At 36.0% G+C, this 18,885-nt stretch overlaps 1 protein-coding gene across 1 annotated transcript in view; it reads left to right on the top strand.

Moving 5' to 3' along the window:
- MET (MET proto-oncogene, receptor tyrosine kinase) overlaps positions 1 to 18,885 on the top strand; it is a 216,442-nt gene that overhangs the window by 76,649 nt on the left and 120,908 nt on the right. Inside the window, exon 3 of the mRNA XM_083366679.1 lies at positions 12,474 to 12,665. Within this exon, the coding sequence (XP_083222805.1) occupies positions 12,474 to 12,665 (192 nt within the window). The remainder of the gene's footprint in view (positions 1 to 12,473; positions 12,666 to 18,885) is intronic.

Genomic DNA, 18,885 nt, shown 5'->3' with positions numbered 1-18,885 from the left:
ACATTTGAAAAGGGGGAAAAACAATACAGTCATGGATACTGTTCATCCAAAAACAAACCATGAATAAGAAACACAGAATCCTACAGCAGCTCAACAACCATCTTCCCACTGGGAAAATAGCCTGGTTTTCAGTGACTTTCTGAACATAATCTGTGGGGAAGCTGTACAGATGTTCTGATACATGGCATTGTTTAATAAAAAAAAACCCTAAATGCAGCGCTCTGCCCAATATTATAAGATGTGCAAAACCTGTCCTGTTCAAATAGCCAAATCATATGCTGTGGAATTGATATCTAGCAGCTTGACTTTGTACCCAGAAGCCAACTGGTAGGTAATCAGTGCAGTATCATATGGACGTAATAAAAATGGAACACGATTCAAGGGTTTTGTCATTTTACTTTTATTTTCCTAGGAATGAAAATCCCAAAGAATTTAGGAGGAAGAGAAAAGTGGCCTTAGAATAGTTTCATTGAAACTAAAAGATAGTTGGCAAAGAATCTTGGAAGGTTTTGAATCACTTCTCTGTGGATATGGGATGTTGCCACTTTAATGATGCGGAAACTGAATATAGTAAATTTGGGGAGAGATCCAATTTTATTCATTTTCAGCATGACTTATTAAAGGATGGTAGTTCTTTCAGTTTGATCCAATAGTAGTTCTCTTAAAGTAGAAACAATTGAATAATCAGACATCCACTTCTGGAGTGAGAATCCCCTTCCCTCAAAAAAGCAAGAACTGCTTAGTTTGTCATAATTTTCATTTGTTATCTCTTTGCATTGTTTTATTATTCTACCAAAACATGCTGAATGTGGAAACATGCAGATAAAGGGAAGAGGGGAAAAAAGAGTGAAATGAAGAGCCCCAAGAAATCAAATAAAAAGAGACAGTGGTATAAATATACCGTGATATTTATTTATTTAGATGATAGATGAGAGAAATTGAGTTATGCTTATTTTATAATGGGAAGTCTTCAATCAGGAAACCAAAGGGGGTTTATTGATCTTTTATCCTTTGGGTATATCTAGCAACATTTAATAAAGTAAACACAAAATAACAGAAAGTATAAGCTTTTCTCCTCATAGCAGGTTTTCTGGTCATATGTCTAGACAGTTCAGATGATTTGTTTTAAACAGATTCTCATGTTTAAAAACTTCATAATATATTGCAAATTAATAAAATACAGGGTTGGAGGGTTAGTCTACATTTTTCTTCCAGTTCAGTTCCAGTTACTTTCTGGAATATATAACACTGCCATTAATGTCTACTTTTAGAAAATACATTGGGTCATATTTGAATGATACAATAAATGTAGGCCACAATTAAACAAAGTTTCTACATGGCTTATTTCTTCCATAGAGGAAGTAGCAGTTCTAAGTTTAATAGAGTTTCTGGGCCTCTAGAAGGAAGCAGCTAAACTCAATGCTTTTAAATCCTTCTGACTATATTTTTGCACCCCGGCAGTATAGTTTATTTTCCATCACCTTATTCTATGGTCTTGGATTTACTTTACTCCATCCTAATTATTTTTCTTCCAATCAGTCATGTCAAATTCTTGGAAAACTGTCTGGACAAGGCCCTTCAGCTTTCTTGGAAAAGTTTTTCAGCAGCAAAGTTTGCCATTGCCTCCTTGCTCCTTCCTAAGGTTGGGAGAAAGTAACTGACCAAAGGTTATTCAATTGGCTTTGTGACTAATGCAGGACTAGAATTCACAGTCTCCTGATACCTTAGACTACATCAAACACTCTCATTCTTCCCTTATACTGGCATACTTCATATAGGAGGTTGTTCATGATTTTTTTGGTGTAAATTAGGACAGCTTTAATTCTCATTTAATCATACTGTTTGTTTGTCCTTTTAAATCATAAATATTGTCTGCATTTAACTGAGACAATATTAGTAGCCATACAAAGTTTGCTATAGAAACAGTGCACCATCAAGCAAGCACCTGCTGAAATACTTTTTTGCTTTTTCTATTTTTGTATGATATATTATTTGAATTTTGACAATTCACATATTAATTAATTAATATGGTTTCTGAGATGATAGTATACCCAGTGATTGCAAGTTTTAATTGATTTTATACATCTACAACTAATCCATGGGATTCTCTGTGCCATAAATTTATAGCTTAATTGAGCAATTTATAGTTTCCTGTTTTGTGCTCTGCCAGTGGAGAATGTAGCACATCAAACTGGGAAGGAAATCCATTGCATCTTAAGCATTCATTGAATGCAGGACTGAATATAAGTTCACTTCTAAAATTACAACCATTCCCATTTTATTATGCCATATCTCCATTGCTCCAAAACTATACCATAAATGTGTTCTGGCAATCTCTTTTTTATTGCCGTATCTTATAATGTTGCTTCATCTTTCCTCCAGCCCATGAATAAATCAGATTCAAACCAGATCTGTGGTACCTGTGTTAAAAGTCACATGTTGATATGAGAAGTCATAAATGCTTTTAAAATAAATAATTATTATTTGGCCTTTATTCTAACACTGACAAAGGCCTTGTCATCCCTTACCTTAGTGGGAAGTCAGGTAACTGGCAATTATTGAGAACAGGAAGGATACAGATTTTTAGTAGGGTGAAAAAATTCATCCTGGAATAGTCTCTGCTAAGACAAGGATTGGTGGATAGTTCTGTGGTATTGGGGGAAAAGCCTCAAGTACCGTATTAAATATTTCCACAAATATTATTGATATAAGCAGCTGTTAAAGGAGGTGTGACATACCTGTCTACTGTTTTAAGTAGCTAATATATTTATTTTATTTTTTTTTGCCCTGGGTTGCCTTTTTTAACATGTGTTGCCTTTGCCATAATACAAAGGAAACAGGCAAAATACAAAGAACACATATGTCCATTATACATGTACCTAAATCAATACTATTTACTTAGTGCTAATGCACTAACCAGATTACAAGAATTGATGTGGTGGGAATCAATACCAAGTGAATAATACTGTGACAGTTCTTTGAAAAGAAAATGTGCTATGTTTTTAATTTATATTAGCTAATTATATCAGCATTTATCTCTTTTTCCTTACATAATCTGTCATTAGCATAAATATTTTTTCTTTTCGTTTATCAGTAAATTAACGCTAAGAGTTTCTGGAAATATTCATAGCTGATGCTATATTTACTGTATATTTAACAATTACTTCTATTGACCTGAACTAGTTTGGAATCACACTTCCTATGTTTATATGCTTGTTGAAGTCAAGATAAATACTGTGCAAGAACTCTTTTAATTTTGAAATATCTTACTTTGAATACACAATTTTTGTACTTTTTACTGTTTTAGATAGAGATGCTTTCTTATTTATCAATTAGAATGGTATCAGAGAAAGCTGAATTCAAATTTTTGCTTAATCACAAATCTCAATTTATATGAAGCTGACATGTTTATGACATGAACATATTTCAGCAAGTTATGATAAAAGCAAAAATATATAAAGGTGCACCACGTTTATTTATTTATTCAATTTATATATCCATCCTCTCACAAAACAACTCTGGGTGATTTACCACAAATAGAACAATACAAAATATAATACAAATAGCACATACAGCAGTCAGGAGACCAAACCAGTCTAAATACAGTAGTGGCCAAAATTGTGGAAACGTTTTGGGAAAAAGTGTATTTTTGAAGTTTGATGGCTAATAACACCACTTTTTTTGGAGTAGTACCATAAAATTATATATCAATGGAAAGATAATTTAATGCAACAAAGTTTGTGCAATTATCTGTATTGTATTCTATGAAAAGTTATAGCCAAATAACCAGAAAAAGGAAGCACAACTTGCTTAGGTTGATATCAGATAGCTTTCCTTCATCTGATTGTAGCCAATGAGCATGAGTGTTTAGAGAGCCAATCAGGTGTCATCTTATTTTGGCAATGAGTCAATCAGATCACAGTAGAATTCAGTTATTGATGCCATCTATTGAAGTTGAGAGGTGGACACTTGTCAGTGTGTTATGTGATCGCTATCAAGTTGGTTGGGTTAATAATAATAATAATTTGGAAGGGACCTTGGAAGTCATCTAGTCCAACCCCCTGCTAAGGCAGGAAACCCTATACCATTTCAGATGGCTGTCCAGTCTCTTCTTAAAAACTTCCAATGTTGGAGCATTCACCACTTCTGGAGGCAGGTTGTTCCACTGATTAATTGTTCTAACTGTCAGGAAATTTCTCCTTAGTTCTAGGTTGCTTCTCTCCTTGACTAGTTTCCATCCATTGCTTCTTGTCCTGCTCTCAGGTGCTCTGGAGAACAGCCTGGCTCCCTCTTCTTTGTGGCAGCCCCTGAGATATTGGAACAGTGCTATCATGTCACCCCTCACCCTTCTCTTCATTAAACTACACATACCCAATTCCAGCAACTGTTCTCTATATGTTTTAGCCTCCAGTCCCCCAATCATCTTTGTTGCTCTTCTCTGTACTCTTTCTAGAGTCTCGACATATTTTTTACATCGTGGTGACCAAAACTGGATGCAGTATTCCAGGTGTGGCCTTACCAAGGCATTGTAAAGTGGTATTAGTACTTCACGTGATCTTGATTCTATCCCTCTGTTAATGCAGCCTAGCACTGTGTTGGCTTTTTTGGCAGCTGCAGCACACTGCTGGCTCATATTGAAGTGATTGTCCACTAGGAGTCTGAGATCCCTCTCACAGTTACTACTATCGAGTAAGGTACCACCTATACTATACCTGTACATTTGATTTTTCCTGCCTAAATGCAGAACCTTACTTTTTTTACAATTGAATTTCATTTTGTTAAATAGTGCCCAGTGTTCGAGTCTGTCCAGATCTTCCTGTATCTTAAGCCTATCTTCTGGAGTATTGGCTATTCCTGCCAGCTTGGTGTCATCTGCAAATTTGATGAGTTCCCCATCTATCCCCTCATCCAAATCGTTGATGAAGATGTTGAAGAGCACTGGGCCCAGAACAGAGCCCTGCGGCACCCCACTACACACTTCCTTCCATGTAGATGCAGTTCCATTGAGGACCACACGCTGAGTATGGCCTGTCAGCCAGCTGCGAATCCATCTGGTGGTGATACTATCTAACCCACATTTTTCTATCTTATCAAGTAGTAGGTTGTGATCTACTTTATCAAATGCCTTACTGAAATCCAAGTAAATTATATCTACAGCATTCCTCTGGTCCACTAGTTTTGTCACTTGGTCAAAGAATGCAATAAGGTTTGTCTGGCACGATCTGTTTTTGACAAACCCATGTTGGCTTTTAGTGATAACTTTGTTCGCATCAAGGTGTTCGCTGATTTGTTGTTTGATTATCTTTTCCAGAATCTTCCCAGGTATTGAGGTCAGGCTGATAGGTCTGTAGTTTCCTGGATCTATTTTTTCCCTTTTTTGAAGATGGGAACTACATCAGCTCTCTTCCAGTCCTCTGGTAGTTCCCCAGTTCTCCAAGATCTTTGAAAAATATAGTTCAGTGGTTCTGAGATCACATCTGTCAGTTCCTTGAGAACCTTGGGGTGTAATCCATCTGGTCCTGGTGATTTGAACTCGTCTAGGCTGGACAGGTGCTCACTTACCATTTTCTTGCCTATCTTAACTTGCGTTTCTATTCTGTTTTTTATGGCACTGGTTTTGGTAGGTTGGACTGTTTTTTCCCTTTGTGTAAAGACAGATGCAAAAAAGAGTTAAATAGTTCTGCTTTCTCCCTGTTGCTTTTCACCTTCTTGCCACTTTCCCCCACTAATGGACCAATCATTTCCTTAACTTTTTTCTTGTTTCTTATATGTTGAAAGAAGCTTTTTTTTGTTATTTTTGACTTTGGTCGCAAGCCTTAGTTCATTTTGAGCCTTAGCTTCCCTCACTTCATCTTTGCAGTCACGGGCTGTTTGCTGATATTCTGCCTTAGTTACGTGCCCCTCTTTCCACTTCTTATACTTGTCCTTTTTATCTTTCAGTTTATCAGAGAGTTCTTTATGCAGCCATGCTGGTTTCTTTTGAAAGCTGTTATTTTTATTCTTTGTTGGTATTGTGCTAGACTGGGCCTTTATTATCTCACTTTTCAAATTTTCCCAAGCTTCTTGAGTTGTTTTCCCCTTTAGGATTGTCATCCATGGAATTCTTCCCAAGGTCTCTCTAAGTTTATTGAAATTAGCTCTTTTAAAGTCCAAGATTCTAGTTTGGCTGTATTCTATTGCTTGTGCTTCCATAATGTTGAATTCCAATATTGCATGATCACTTCCCCCCAAGGTTCCTGTGGCTTTGACACTTTCTATCATTTCATCTCTGTTAGTGAGAATTAAATCCAATATGGCTAATCCCCTAGTTCCCTTCTCTACTTTTTGGGAGAGAAAGTTGTCTGCTAGGTTTGACAGGAATCTGTTAGATCTTCCACTTGGTGCAGAATTTGTCTCCCAGTTGATATCAGGGTAATTAAAGTCCTCCATTATTATTGTGATGCGCTTCCTACGTAACTTAGTTAACTGACTAGCAAAAAGTTCATCTATTTCCTCTGTTTGGTTGGGCGGCCTATAGTATACACCTATGGCAATGTCATTTCCCCCCCCCTTTTATATTGACCCAAATACATTCAAGTTTACAGTTTTCATCGTTGTGCTCTATTTCTGTAGAGATAAAGTTATTTATTATATATAGAGCAACTCCACCTCCTCTTTTGTTTAGTCTATTTCTTTTAAATAATTTAAATCCCTCTAGCTGTGTGTTCCATTTGTGGGTTTCGTCCCACCAAGTTTCTGTAATGGCAACAATATCATATCCACCCTCATTTACCTGAATTTCTAGTTCACCCTGCTTACTGTTCATACTCTGCGCATTGGTGTACAGACATTTGAGTCCTTTATGACTGACCCTGTGTTTACTTGCTACATAACTTGTGTGGTGCCTAAGTTCCCCTATTTTCTTAGATTGCCGGGGACAGTGATGTTCTGCATCAATTAACTCACTGTCCCCGTTGTTTAGTTTTTGTGTTCTTTCATTTAGTGAGCTTGTAAAACATAGTAAAATTAAAGTAATGGTGCAAAGAGTTGACTAGTCACACAGAAAGAAATGTAAAATAGTATTATTAAGTGAACAAGGCTACAGTTATAAAGAAATTAGAAGAAAAAATGGTGGAAACTTAACCAAAGGTGGCATTTCTGCTGTACACTTTTCCCAAAAGGTTTCCACAGTTTTGGCCACTACTGTAAAGTAGCATATCACAAGTTCCCACTGACACTCCATCTCCATGCCCAGAAACATACAGCAAAATTTTTCATGATAATGAGAATTATTTTCACAATAAAATGTAAAATAATATATAATCTGAAATTATGATGGCTTTCATCTTACATAGTGTTAGAAGAATTAGTGGCAGCTTGCATTATGTTCATAACTTACAAAAAACTGTGCAAATCACGTAGGTTAATTTTCCCCACAGTATTAGTATAAAATGAAATATTACTTTAGTATTTAAATAATACATCCACGAACGAGATAAAAATCATGAAGCTACTTATTTAGTTTAGTCCAAGTTCATACAGATTTCTTTCAGACTGATTTGTAATGCGTTATTAATAAAATCATCCTTATGGAGCAGATAATTTTGGCAGTGATGGTTAGTTATTTTCATGAGTATTTATTATGACATAATTTAGATGTTAGTGTTTGAGATGTCAGTTTGAAAAATTTTAAACACATAATTTCTATTAATTTACCTCTGATGTGTGCTATGTTGGGGTGTAGGAAAGCAAGGTTCAGATCTGATCAGCTGTGAGGTCACTCAGTTATTTGAGATAAAATTGTTTTATTTAACTTTTTTTCTATACTTCTATACTGTATTTTTGTCTTAGTTTTGTTCTATGTTGGTTTTGTATAAGTTTCCTTGTGCGTTTTTATTGAAAATGGGTTATTCATAGTTAAAACTAATCCTTGCTCAAAGTAATAACATTCATTTAAATGGGATTTTAAAAAAAACAACAAAGAAATAAATTAATTTGAAGACCCATATTGTAAAGATTAGTTGTAGAGTAGCTTCACAGATCATTGTATGAGCAAGTAAAATATAATTTAAATTTGGACAAGGAGGAAATGAGTTTGTATCATCACATTCCAGTTTTGACCTACATCAGATGCAGTTCTTTTTCCTGAATGAGTCACAAATAGACTTTGTACTTTCACTCAAGTGCATGAAAGGAAGAAATAAAAGTAAGCCACATACGAGTAAAACATTTACTGAATTACAATATTTGTGAGATTTGTCACTGAAATTTGGCAGTAAATATATGTATGTTTAATCCAGAGATAAATTATTTTTCCATTTTGTCTGCCAACTGAATAGTTTAGGGAGTTTGAGGTGAGGAAGTGAAACTGAAATACATAATTATCTCTTATAAATTAAATGATAGAGATACTCTCAGTGGCATGTTGCTTGATAAGTGGCTTTGAAAGATTTAACCATTGAAATGGCAATTAAAAATGTTTTAAGGCTGCCTTTATCCATTTAGAGTATACAGCTGGAATCCAACCATACACTTGCCATTATGTACCCTTCACTCTGGAGCCTCATGGCCCGTTCACCCTAATTTTAAAATTGATTTCTAAACAATTAACTCAGACCTTTTGCAAAACAAATGTGTTCTTTCTGTGGGTTCGTTCAGTGTTCCAGTTGAGCAAAAAAGCAGGTAAAGAGATAGAGTGGAGTCAAGCACTTCTCAAGGCACTTATGAGGAAGTGGTTTGTTATTACTTCTCTTGAGGATAGTGGATTTTTTTAAACCTCATTTAAACTACAGGACATTGCAAGATTTCTTGATGGTTTCCCATCAAGGTACTAAGCAGGTCAGATCTTGCTTAGCATTCTGGAATCATCAAAGCCTGCTGTAAAGAAAAGCAGGATAGAAGAAATGAATGAAATAAATGCATGAAATAAATGCATGAAATGAATGAATAAATTAAATAAGTTTTAATAAATAAAACTGACTAGAGCCTGCTGAAGTGCACCTGTGTTTGTCTGCATAAGAGATGGAAGTATTTTATACTTCCAGTATTCCCTTTGGCTGTTAGCACGCAATACGATCTTGTCTCAGCAAACCGTGCGCATCCTTAGAATCTGCTCAGAAATTTGGATTTCTTTTGAAGCTTATTTGGAGTGGGAATGGGGAGGGGAAAAGTGAATTGAAGATTCTGGGTCAATATTTATTACATAATAGGGAATGAAATTTCACATCTTCCTTTAGAATGCTCTGTCAATAGTCTTAGAATGTTCAACTCAAGACAAAAATCTCCTGGAGTAATTGATACTCAGTGGTATAGTTGGCTCTTCTAGTTGAGGGCAAGGAGATGCTAAAAATGTTTTGAACATCTATTATCCACATTTATGACTACACATGGCAAGAGATTTTAGGGCTTGAATTTTTAAAAATCCAGTTTCTCTGCTCCTGGTCAAGTGCATAATTTTAATAAGATAATGATGTTGCAAAAATGCAGCCATTAGACCCATAGATTATGTACTTCAAAAATGTGACATTGTGATGTGGCTATGTATTTTGAAAAGATGACCAAATTCTCTTTGCAGTTAACATTTTAAAATTTTGATTTCCAGTTGAAATGTGAAATAATAGAATTGTTATCATTCACATTCTGGTTTGCTTTTTAAAGGACACATTCCCCTTTTCCATATGTAATCAGTCATGGGATAATACAACCTAATTTTAAAAATAATATTTAAATTTAATGTTCAGTAAAAATAATGAGTATAATATTGATTTTTGAGGACAGCCACACTTTTGTTATTTTTACATTGTTGTGTATAACTCCAGTCATATTCTAGAACTGAAGTATATCATATATTCTCCAGTATTAAAATGCTAAATGGTCTCTGTTTATTTTATGCAATGGAAATGAAGCATCAATGGTAAATGATTCATTTAATAGATTATTATTGAATTGTCAAGGTAACATAATTAGATTCTTTTTAAGCCCAATTTACCAAGATATATTATGACAGTAATTTGTCAGGAAAATATGCATTTTCTTTTGATGAATTACAGGATTGAAAACAAAATATATTATGGTAATAAAAATTATGACATAAAAAGAGTTAATTAAAATATTTCCATACTAATAAATTTATTTATCATTGGTTATTTATTAAACAAATTTATCTGGCTGGCAATTTAGATTGGCTTAAAAAATAAAAAATCCACAGTACAGAAATCCATAACAACAAAACCATCCCTGAGGCAGCAGCAAACACAGTCAAACAGCCACTTGATCATCCTGGGGTTCCAAGGCCCACTGGGAGAACCATGTCTTCAAGGCCTTCTGGAAAAGTATCATATTAATCTTATATTTGGGAAATAATGTTCGATAAGGAGGGAACAATCACAGAGAAGGCCCTTTTTATTAGTTCCACTACATATACTTCTCTGACAGATGGGACCCGCAACATACTTTGCCTTCCTGCTTTGGTGGGCCAGGTATATGTAACTGGGGAGAGGCAGTCCTTCAGATAACATGGTTACAAGCCATGTAGGACTTTAATAGTGATAGCATGCTGAGTTGGATCTAGAAACAAATCGGCAACCTGCGCAGCTCCCACAAAAGAGGTGACATATGCACAAATCTAGATTTGCACAAACTATGCAGGCTGCTGCATTTTGAACCAATTGAACTGGTAAATATTCTTCAAGATAGTTATGTAGAATGTGTTACAGTAGTTCAAACAGGAGGCGACTAGGGCTTGAGTGTCTGTGAGAAGGGCATGTTGGTTTAGGAATGGGTATAACTATCACACAGCTCTCATTTGTACAAAGACTGTCCTGGCCACTGCTGTTACCTGCTTCTTGAACAGAAATCAGGAGTCTAGGAGGACACCCAGACTACACACTGTGCCCGACTGGGGCAGTGCAGCCATGACCAAAGATAGTACTGTAATTCTCCAAGAACCAAGAAGCCCTAAACTCAAAGCCGCCCCCTCCTCTTGCCAGGGTTCAGTTTCTGCCTATTGCTCCCCATACAGACCTCAACAACCTCCAGGTACTAAGAAAAAGTTCATGGCATTATTTAACTCATCATTTGCAGAAATGTACAACAGTATCATCAACATGATGGATGTTCTCACCTAGCAGCTTCATGTAGATATTAAACAGGATGGAGAAAGCACCAACTCCTCTGGAACCCTTGGAGCAGGGGCCACAGTCTCAATCATCACTGACTGAAAAGAGCCTCTGAGGTAGGAAGTGAACTACGAGACTACATAGTGCTTCCTATTCCCAAACCCCAGAGGTGCTCCAGAAGGATACCATGATCAATTGTAATAAAAACTGTGGAGAGGCTATGTAGAGCAGGAATTTCATTGGCATCCTTCAGTCTTGAGAGACAATGGTATCATGTTATGGAAAGAGATCCTAAAGCACTACCCACATCCTGCTCATACCAGAAATCATCAAAAAGCAAGACCAATACCATTTCCATCCTGTATCCATCCTGAAACCTGACTGAAAGAGTTCAGATAATCCATTTCACCCAGGATCCTCTGGAGCACACTTAACCCCACACTCTCACCATAGCATAGCCTCCAGTTCCCAAAAAAAAAGCCTCTTCACAGTTCAAAATCACATTAAAAAGAAAATAGTCCATGAGTAGCTTTGTGTTTGGCTGATCAGAGGAAGTGGCCATGCAAAACCTTCAGCAGCTTTGGAAGCCAAACACACTTCACAGAAGGCTGCTGTAGCTGCCCGCCAATCACCCAATGGTGTTCTTGCAGGTGCCATCTTTGCTACCTCCACACGTTCCAAGTCTGGGGCTTCCATAATCCAAAGTATAGCAGCCTACCATTATTAATGAGTTATTTCGCTATTTCTTTGGGTAGATTCAAAGAAGCCATCTGACTTAGTACAAATAAGACATATAAAGTAGGGTAAACAGCAAAATGTATATGAGTTGAGATATTTATATATGAAGCAAGATGTTATGGATTTATCAAAGTTCTGCAATTACTTTTTATTCAATTGCCCACAAACACATTCTAAAGTCATTTGCTGGCATTATATTAACATGCTCTCTATTCTGGAAGAAACGTTACAGGAAATTTATTTGTAAAGGATGAAGTATCCATCTTTTAGTTACAGTATATCATTAGCTATATTATTTTTGGTTTGAATAGGCAACTGAGAATTCAGTCTCTTGCCTTTCAAGCCCAGAGATCTAAAAGAATGCAGAGGTTTGGCCATCCACTGGTGTTTGTGGATTCCTTGTGTGACAGTTAAGAAATATTTGAAAAAGCATGAACATCACTAAGTAGTAAAAACAGATATCCATAATACCATGTAAATTATGCAATTTAATAATACTGTCTTGCTTTTAAAATCTAATAAAATTGTTTTCAAAACTCAGTCAATATTCCTGGTCTCCTACCACATTGTCAGCAACTGAAATACTGTCATTCCTACTGTCTTCACTGGTTTGCTGAAACAAATTTAGTTTTCTTGCAGACTTTTTCAAGAAACACCTCTTACTGTGGAGCTCAAGATGATGAATATCGGGTGGAGGTTACTACAGCTTTACAGCGAATTGACTTATTCACTGAGCAATTCAACACTGTCCTCTTAACTTCTATATCTGTCTTCATTAAAGGGGATCTTACTATAGCAAATCTGGGGACATCTGAAGGACGCTTTATGCAGGTAAGCGATATAATATGGTACTGCTCAGTTTTTTTTACAACAAATCCAGTCAGTAAAAGCTAAGGCTGGGAAGGAAAGGAATCATTCTTGAATGGGAAAGTCAATCCTAAAATATTAAATGGTAATACAGATTAAGGTGAAGAAAGCAGACATGAAATAAAATCCATGCTCAGTTTAAAACCAGTAATTCATTTGAAGTAGAGTGATGACATTATTTCATCTATAGTAGAATGAATATCTCCTATATTATTTTTTGTTCAACTCAGCATCCATTGTTTATGGCTAAAGCAATCTCTTGATACAGGTAATCCTTCAGATATGACAGCAATTGGGAGACATCACTAAGTGACATGGTATAATGTCATATGACTAATCACTTAACAAGGACAATTCCAGTGGTCCCAGTTGCTGTTGTTACACAAGGACTATGTGGGTCATTAAGCAAAAATTTCATATGATTGCAACTTTATAGACTTCCTCCTGGCTTCCTATTGACTTTGCTTGTGAGAAGTCGGCAGGGAATGTGAGAAATCGTGATTACATGACTGTGGGAACATTGTGACAGCTGGCTCTCTGATGACCGTCATAAGTCCCACTCATTCAGTGCATAGTAGTAGTAGTAGTAGTAGTAGTAGTAATGTTGGAAGGGACCTTGGAGGTCATCTAGTCCAACCTCCTGCTTAGGCAGGAAACCCTATACCATTTCGGACAATTGGCTGACAAGTCTCTTAAAAACTTCTTTTATAACTTCAAATAGTTGCTGGATGAATGACTAACCAGAAAACTTACCTATATGCCATAACTTTACTAGTGCTCTGATCCAAAAGTTCTCCAAGTACCTGTAATTCTATTTTCTTCAAAGGAGTTCTGTGTTTAATCAACAGAATTAAAATAACTATTTTTAAAAAAGAAAAAAGCCTTTTTATTTCAAAGTATGAAGTATGATATAATTATCCTGTTGTTCAAAAAATGAATGAAAATGTTCTATGCCCTAGCATGTTGGGTGATACAGTACATCTGAATTCATAAATATATTGGGAGAAAAATAAGTTTTCTCTTTTTAATGGTACAGCTAAACCATTCTATTTAGTTATTAGTTTTTGGCATTGAAAATTTTGGTGAGTGCAAGCTCTTGAAATCCTTTTTAATAAGTTGAATAGCTCGTTCAAATAGCAACCAGCATATTTAACTATTCTAGACTGTAGCTCTCCAGTTGCTTTGCAAGAAAAGTCAGCAATATGTGGACCATTAGTAGGGTAATATATTCAGCTAACTGTTTTATAATTAAATGCAGGGCTTTTTTTCTCATAGAACACTCAGAACGGCGTTCTGGCACCTTTTTTTTGCAAAAAAAAAGCTCCCTCTATTGTCTTTCGAAAGCCTATTGCAGGAGTAGGCAATCTTGGTTCTTTTTTATGACTCGTGGATTTCACCTCCCAGAAATCCTGAGCCAGCCACGCAGAGGGGAAACAGAGAGGTTTCCAAGCTGAGCCGTGCTGGCTCAGGAATTCTGGGAGTTGAAGTCCTTGAGTCATAAAAGAGCCAAGGTTGCCTACCCTGCACTAGAGGAGGACATTAAAATTATTAACAAGGTTACTTCTTTAGGAACTAAACTTTTAGAATCTAAAACAGCTAATTCAAAAAAGCCAACAGGAAAGAACCTCACATTTTTTATCTGCTTCTGTCTTTTGGAAGGTAAAATTAGATAACAAAATAATCTGTTTCCTATGTTAACATCTCTGCAATGAAATCAATAAAGGTAACAGGAAAGAAATGAGAAACATTTTTCTCAATGTAATATGTCTAATTTAGCTGATGCTAGAAAAAATAGTATCTTTTGTACACTCTTGAAAACTATTTTGAATCTATAACCATCTATTACAACTAAACCACTTTAAATTAAACAATTCTTAAGAATAAAATATTCTTAATTTGGACTTTACTTTTACTGTTTGGACTGTTGTGTGTTTTGAAAAATAGATTACCGGTATTTAGAATCTAGTTGCACTTCAGTCTTTAAATAATTAACCTAGTATATACATAACAATATACGATGTTTTCCATGGTGAGCTTAACATCAATAACAACATTTATTAAAAAGAGTAAAATAATTTCTGGAGGTATTATCTGTACATTAAAATTTTGTTTAGTCACGATCTTTCACTTTTCACATTCTGGACAAGCAGTGGTCATGTATCCTAGCAAAAGATGTTACATATGTGCATATGTGTAGTCAGTAGCATATCCCTGCTGCCCAACTACACCATCTCAACTAGGTAAGTAAGATATTATTTGCAAATAGGATGGCAATTTAGGCTGCATTTGCATCAGGGCTTTTCTACCTTTTCAGAAATTGTACCACTTTTAGGACATGACAATATTCAAGCACTGCAAGTGCTTAACAAGGTGTCAAAAACTTGATGACTAAAAAAGGGGGTATTTTGGGTTTCATTGGTTAGGTTCATTTATTGTTATAGAAATGGCTAGTTTATAATATTATAGAAAAGCAAAAAGTTGAGGTTCAATGTTAATGCTTCCTTCTACTCCTGTAACAGAGTAAATCAGAAGTCAGTGCCTTTTCTTTTTCCCTTCTCCCCTTCATTTTTCCTTTTTTCTCTCACCCTTCGCTCGCAAAAGCCCCCACACTCACACTTTGCTCACAAAAGCCTCCAGTCGCTCTCTCTTACTCCTCCATCTCTTTCAAAGGCACCTTGTTCAGTCTCTCCCCCACTCACTCCGTCTCTTTCAAAGGCCTCTTGCTCGCTCGCTCACTTACTGCCCCATTGCTTCCAAATGCCATTTGCTCGTTCACTTACTCACTTACTGCCCCATCGCTTCCAAACGCCATTTGCTCGTTCACACACTTACTGCCCCGACGCTTCCAAACACCATTTGCTCATTCACTCACTCACTTACTGCCCCATCACTTTCAAATGCCACTTGGTCGCTCACTCACTTACTGCATTTGTAAGCAACGGGGCAGTAAGTGAACGAGTGCCGGTGCTGGAGGCCATCAGCTGTTTGGCACTGGAGACCACTGCCACGAGGAACACAGCTCTGGGTCGGGGTTTGGAGCAGCTCCGGGTGGGGGCTCAGCATGGGCTGTGGCATGGCAACTGCGGGGAGGGGAATCCCCACAGTGGCTGTGGGGAGGGGAATCCCCACGGCATGTGGCTCCGAGCCACAGGGGTGGGGGTGCAAGGGACAGGCGGCAACGCTGTAGTAAGACACCGGCATCTCTTCTAGTGACAGCACCTCTGAGTTCCGGCACCTTTTTTTTTTTAGCACTGATTAAATGTGATATGGGGAATAGAATCCTGAGATTTGTTATAGATTCCTTCAATGTGCCAGCACTTGATGTAAACATTTTTTATACTTTCGACAGAAATAAAAAATAAGATTTTCCTATTTCAGAATAGTATTTTTACTCATTTCTGTCATAAGCCAGATCATTTCATACAACATTTTGTCCTCACTACACTGAACTCTAGAAAATCTAACACAATACTTCCAGAGCACGTTTCCTTTGGTAAGGCCAGTCAAGGGACTAAAAAGAATGCTATTGTCTGAAATACGTTGTGCCATAGCAGAAATGTCTATAATATCCACTGTATTGAATTACTGAGCAAAAATTGTCTTCGAGATTGTTGTAATAACCTGTGGTCTTCCCCTCCTTCCCCATTTTTGTTAGAAGAGTCTGACATATTCAAAAGTCCAAAACATATGAATTGCTTTTAATGTTTAGTAACATTCTATCTGTTCTTAATAATATATTTTGCCTTGTGATGCTTCTTTTAGGCATAAAAAATAAGAAAAGTGATGTGAATATTATAGAGCATATATAGGATTTCCTTTATTTTGTTAAGTAAATAGTTGCATGGGGAAATAGTTTCAAATGTACTCTTGTATACTATTAATTGGGGTTATCAATAATAAACAGAGTTTAAATGTGATATCTGTTACTAGAGTTGCTTAATCTCAGAAGGACAATGGTTATAGATTAGAATAAAGCAAATGCACTCTGTTTAGACATGACTGGCATAATTATTAACAAAATGTTAATATGTAATTAGTACAGAATTGCATAATTAATATGCTGTTAGCAGGTAAGCTAAGCAATTGACTTTTTTTGTACAACCTGCAATAAGGAGATGATTTTTTTTAAAAAAATGAAAAGCTCTGTTAACAATTTCTGAATCTTCATATTTGAGCTTTCTGCTAAGCATTAGAACCTATGGAGTGCTTAACAGAGATAACTATCCTGATAGTGTAACCGTATGCTAGTTTCTTCCCAAATAGTCCTTTGATATTCATTGAGCTTCTGAAGTAACTGGGCTGGGACACAAATCAGCTTTGATTATGTTATTGTGCACATTTTATGAGGCAGACTTTCAAATTGCCATCAGTAACCACAATGCCTTTCAAATGTGTTAACACTACAACTCACCATCTGCAGAAATTGTACTTCAGTTCTTTGGGCATGGCATTGTAGACTACGGGTAATTGCCAAGAAATTTAGGTACTTTACATCTGTATTCTAGTATTTTCTCACTGCCGGCATTTTTTTTCTATTAGGTCTCTGAGGTCTTTAAACACTTGTGGGACAAGCATAGCCTTTGCCAGTGAGCATCTATTCCCTACAGCATTGACATGTCAAGAAAAGAAACCTTTACTGACAGAATTTCTGTGTGTGAAGCAACTGAGTTTGACAGTTGCTCAAGAGTGCAGCAGCAAGAAACAAAGATGAAACAATGGTCTTGAGCTACTTTAAAATTTGCAGTCATGTTATAATCTGCATTCAAACAACATATGCTGCTGTGTCAGGCCAAACCCACTCACCCCCATTTTTTAAACAAATAAATACAAACATTGAGACATTAATTTACAGTAATCTAACTTTGGCTAGAATGTCTGTATTATTAAAATTATTATTACTATTTTCCCCAACCAGAATAACAGTGTCAGTAGAAGACCACCAGATGTCTGCTTTCTCCTAGCTATTACCTACCTAGAAACATTCCAATAATATTAGATAAATCAAACATATCAGCATATTAGCTGGAAATCAGAGGACAAATTTTCAGTTTGTCTAATTTTTCTAAAAGAAAAAAAGATAGTATCATCAAATATTGCATATGTCTATGTAATATATACTCAACTACTGAAAACATATCCTTTCCAATTAAGATCTTCTATTTTTATTTTGAAGATCAAGTCACTTTATCAACCAAAAAAAAATCAATAAAGTTTATACCAGCTGCTAAAGGTAATTAAGTTTTGGAACTAGATGTAGTATTTGAAATACAGACAGCAATGTTACACTTCTATTTTTTTACAGCCTAATTGTATTGAGAACAGGGAATATTTTTTTTCCTGTCAGAACACGTGCTGCACAGTCATGTACATAATTGTTTTGGCTAAAACAAAAGTGTGAAAACTTTGTACTGGTTCTTAAATATCCTTGACTTTAGAGCTGATAAAATATTGTTGAGTTTCTGTTACAAAACAGACTGCTAATAATTTGACTAAGACAGCTGTCATGCATGAGAAAGAAAGGAAAATTATTTTATATCCACCCTAAGCTGTATGATAAGTCTTCTTACAGATTTTCCCTTTTCTTTCCATTTCCTCCTTCCACCCACCCCAACATAATTTTGCAGCTGTTTCTGCTTCTTACAATTGTAATTGTGGTTGGTGCTTGGCTGGGAACTCAATCTCAGTACAGCTGTTGAGTACTAAGTGAATTGGATATTTTTCAGTGGTTAAATAAAAAGAATTATCATTTCAACCAGCAATATTATGAGTTAGATTTTCAGTGGGTAAAAGTTGAGTCTTGTCCATTGAAGGCTAATCATTGTTATAAAGTTCTATGTTCCTTTCATTAATGTTCCTCAAAAAGGGCCATAGTCTGTCTGGTCATATCCTCATTGTCTGTAAGAGATCAATGATACTTTAGATGTCCATTCTTTCACCATTCTTGGAATTATAAATTTGATCTATCTCGGTGTTTTACAGATATTTGGGAATTTTACACATAAGGAATAAGTCTTGATCTTATAAAACATAAAATGTACATCACTGGGTTTATTGTGGTGTTGTACTGATCCTTTGCTGCTAATATAGCCATAGTTTTCACCTGTACAGAATAGTCAGACTTATCTACTTGTTTCATTTAAACTATTGTACAATTCTCTTCATGAAACAATTGCTTCATTAGAAT

This window comes from Vipera ursinii (genome assembly GCF_947247035.1).
Source record: "Vipera ursinii genome assembly, chromosome: 6".
NCBI classification, from domain to species: domain Eukaryota; kingdom Metazoa; phylum Chordata; class Lepidosauria; order Squamata; family Viperidae; genus Vipera; species Vipera ursinii.
The sequence above is the reverse complement of the archived record's forward strand: the minus strand, read 5'-3'. Positions and strand labels throughout refer to the sequence as shown.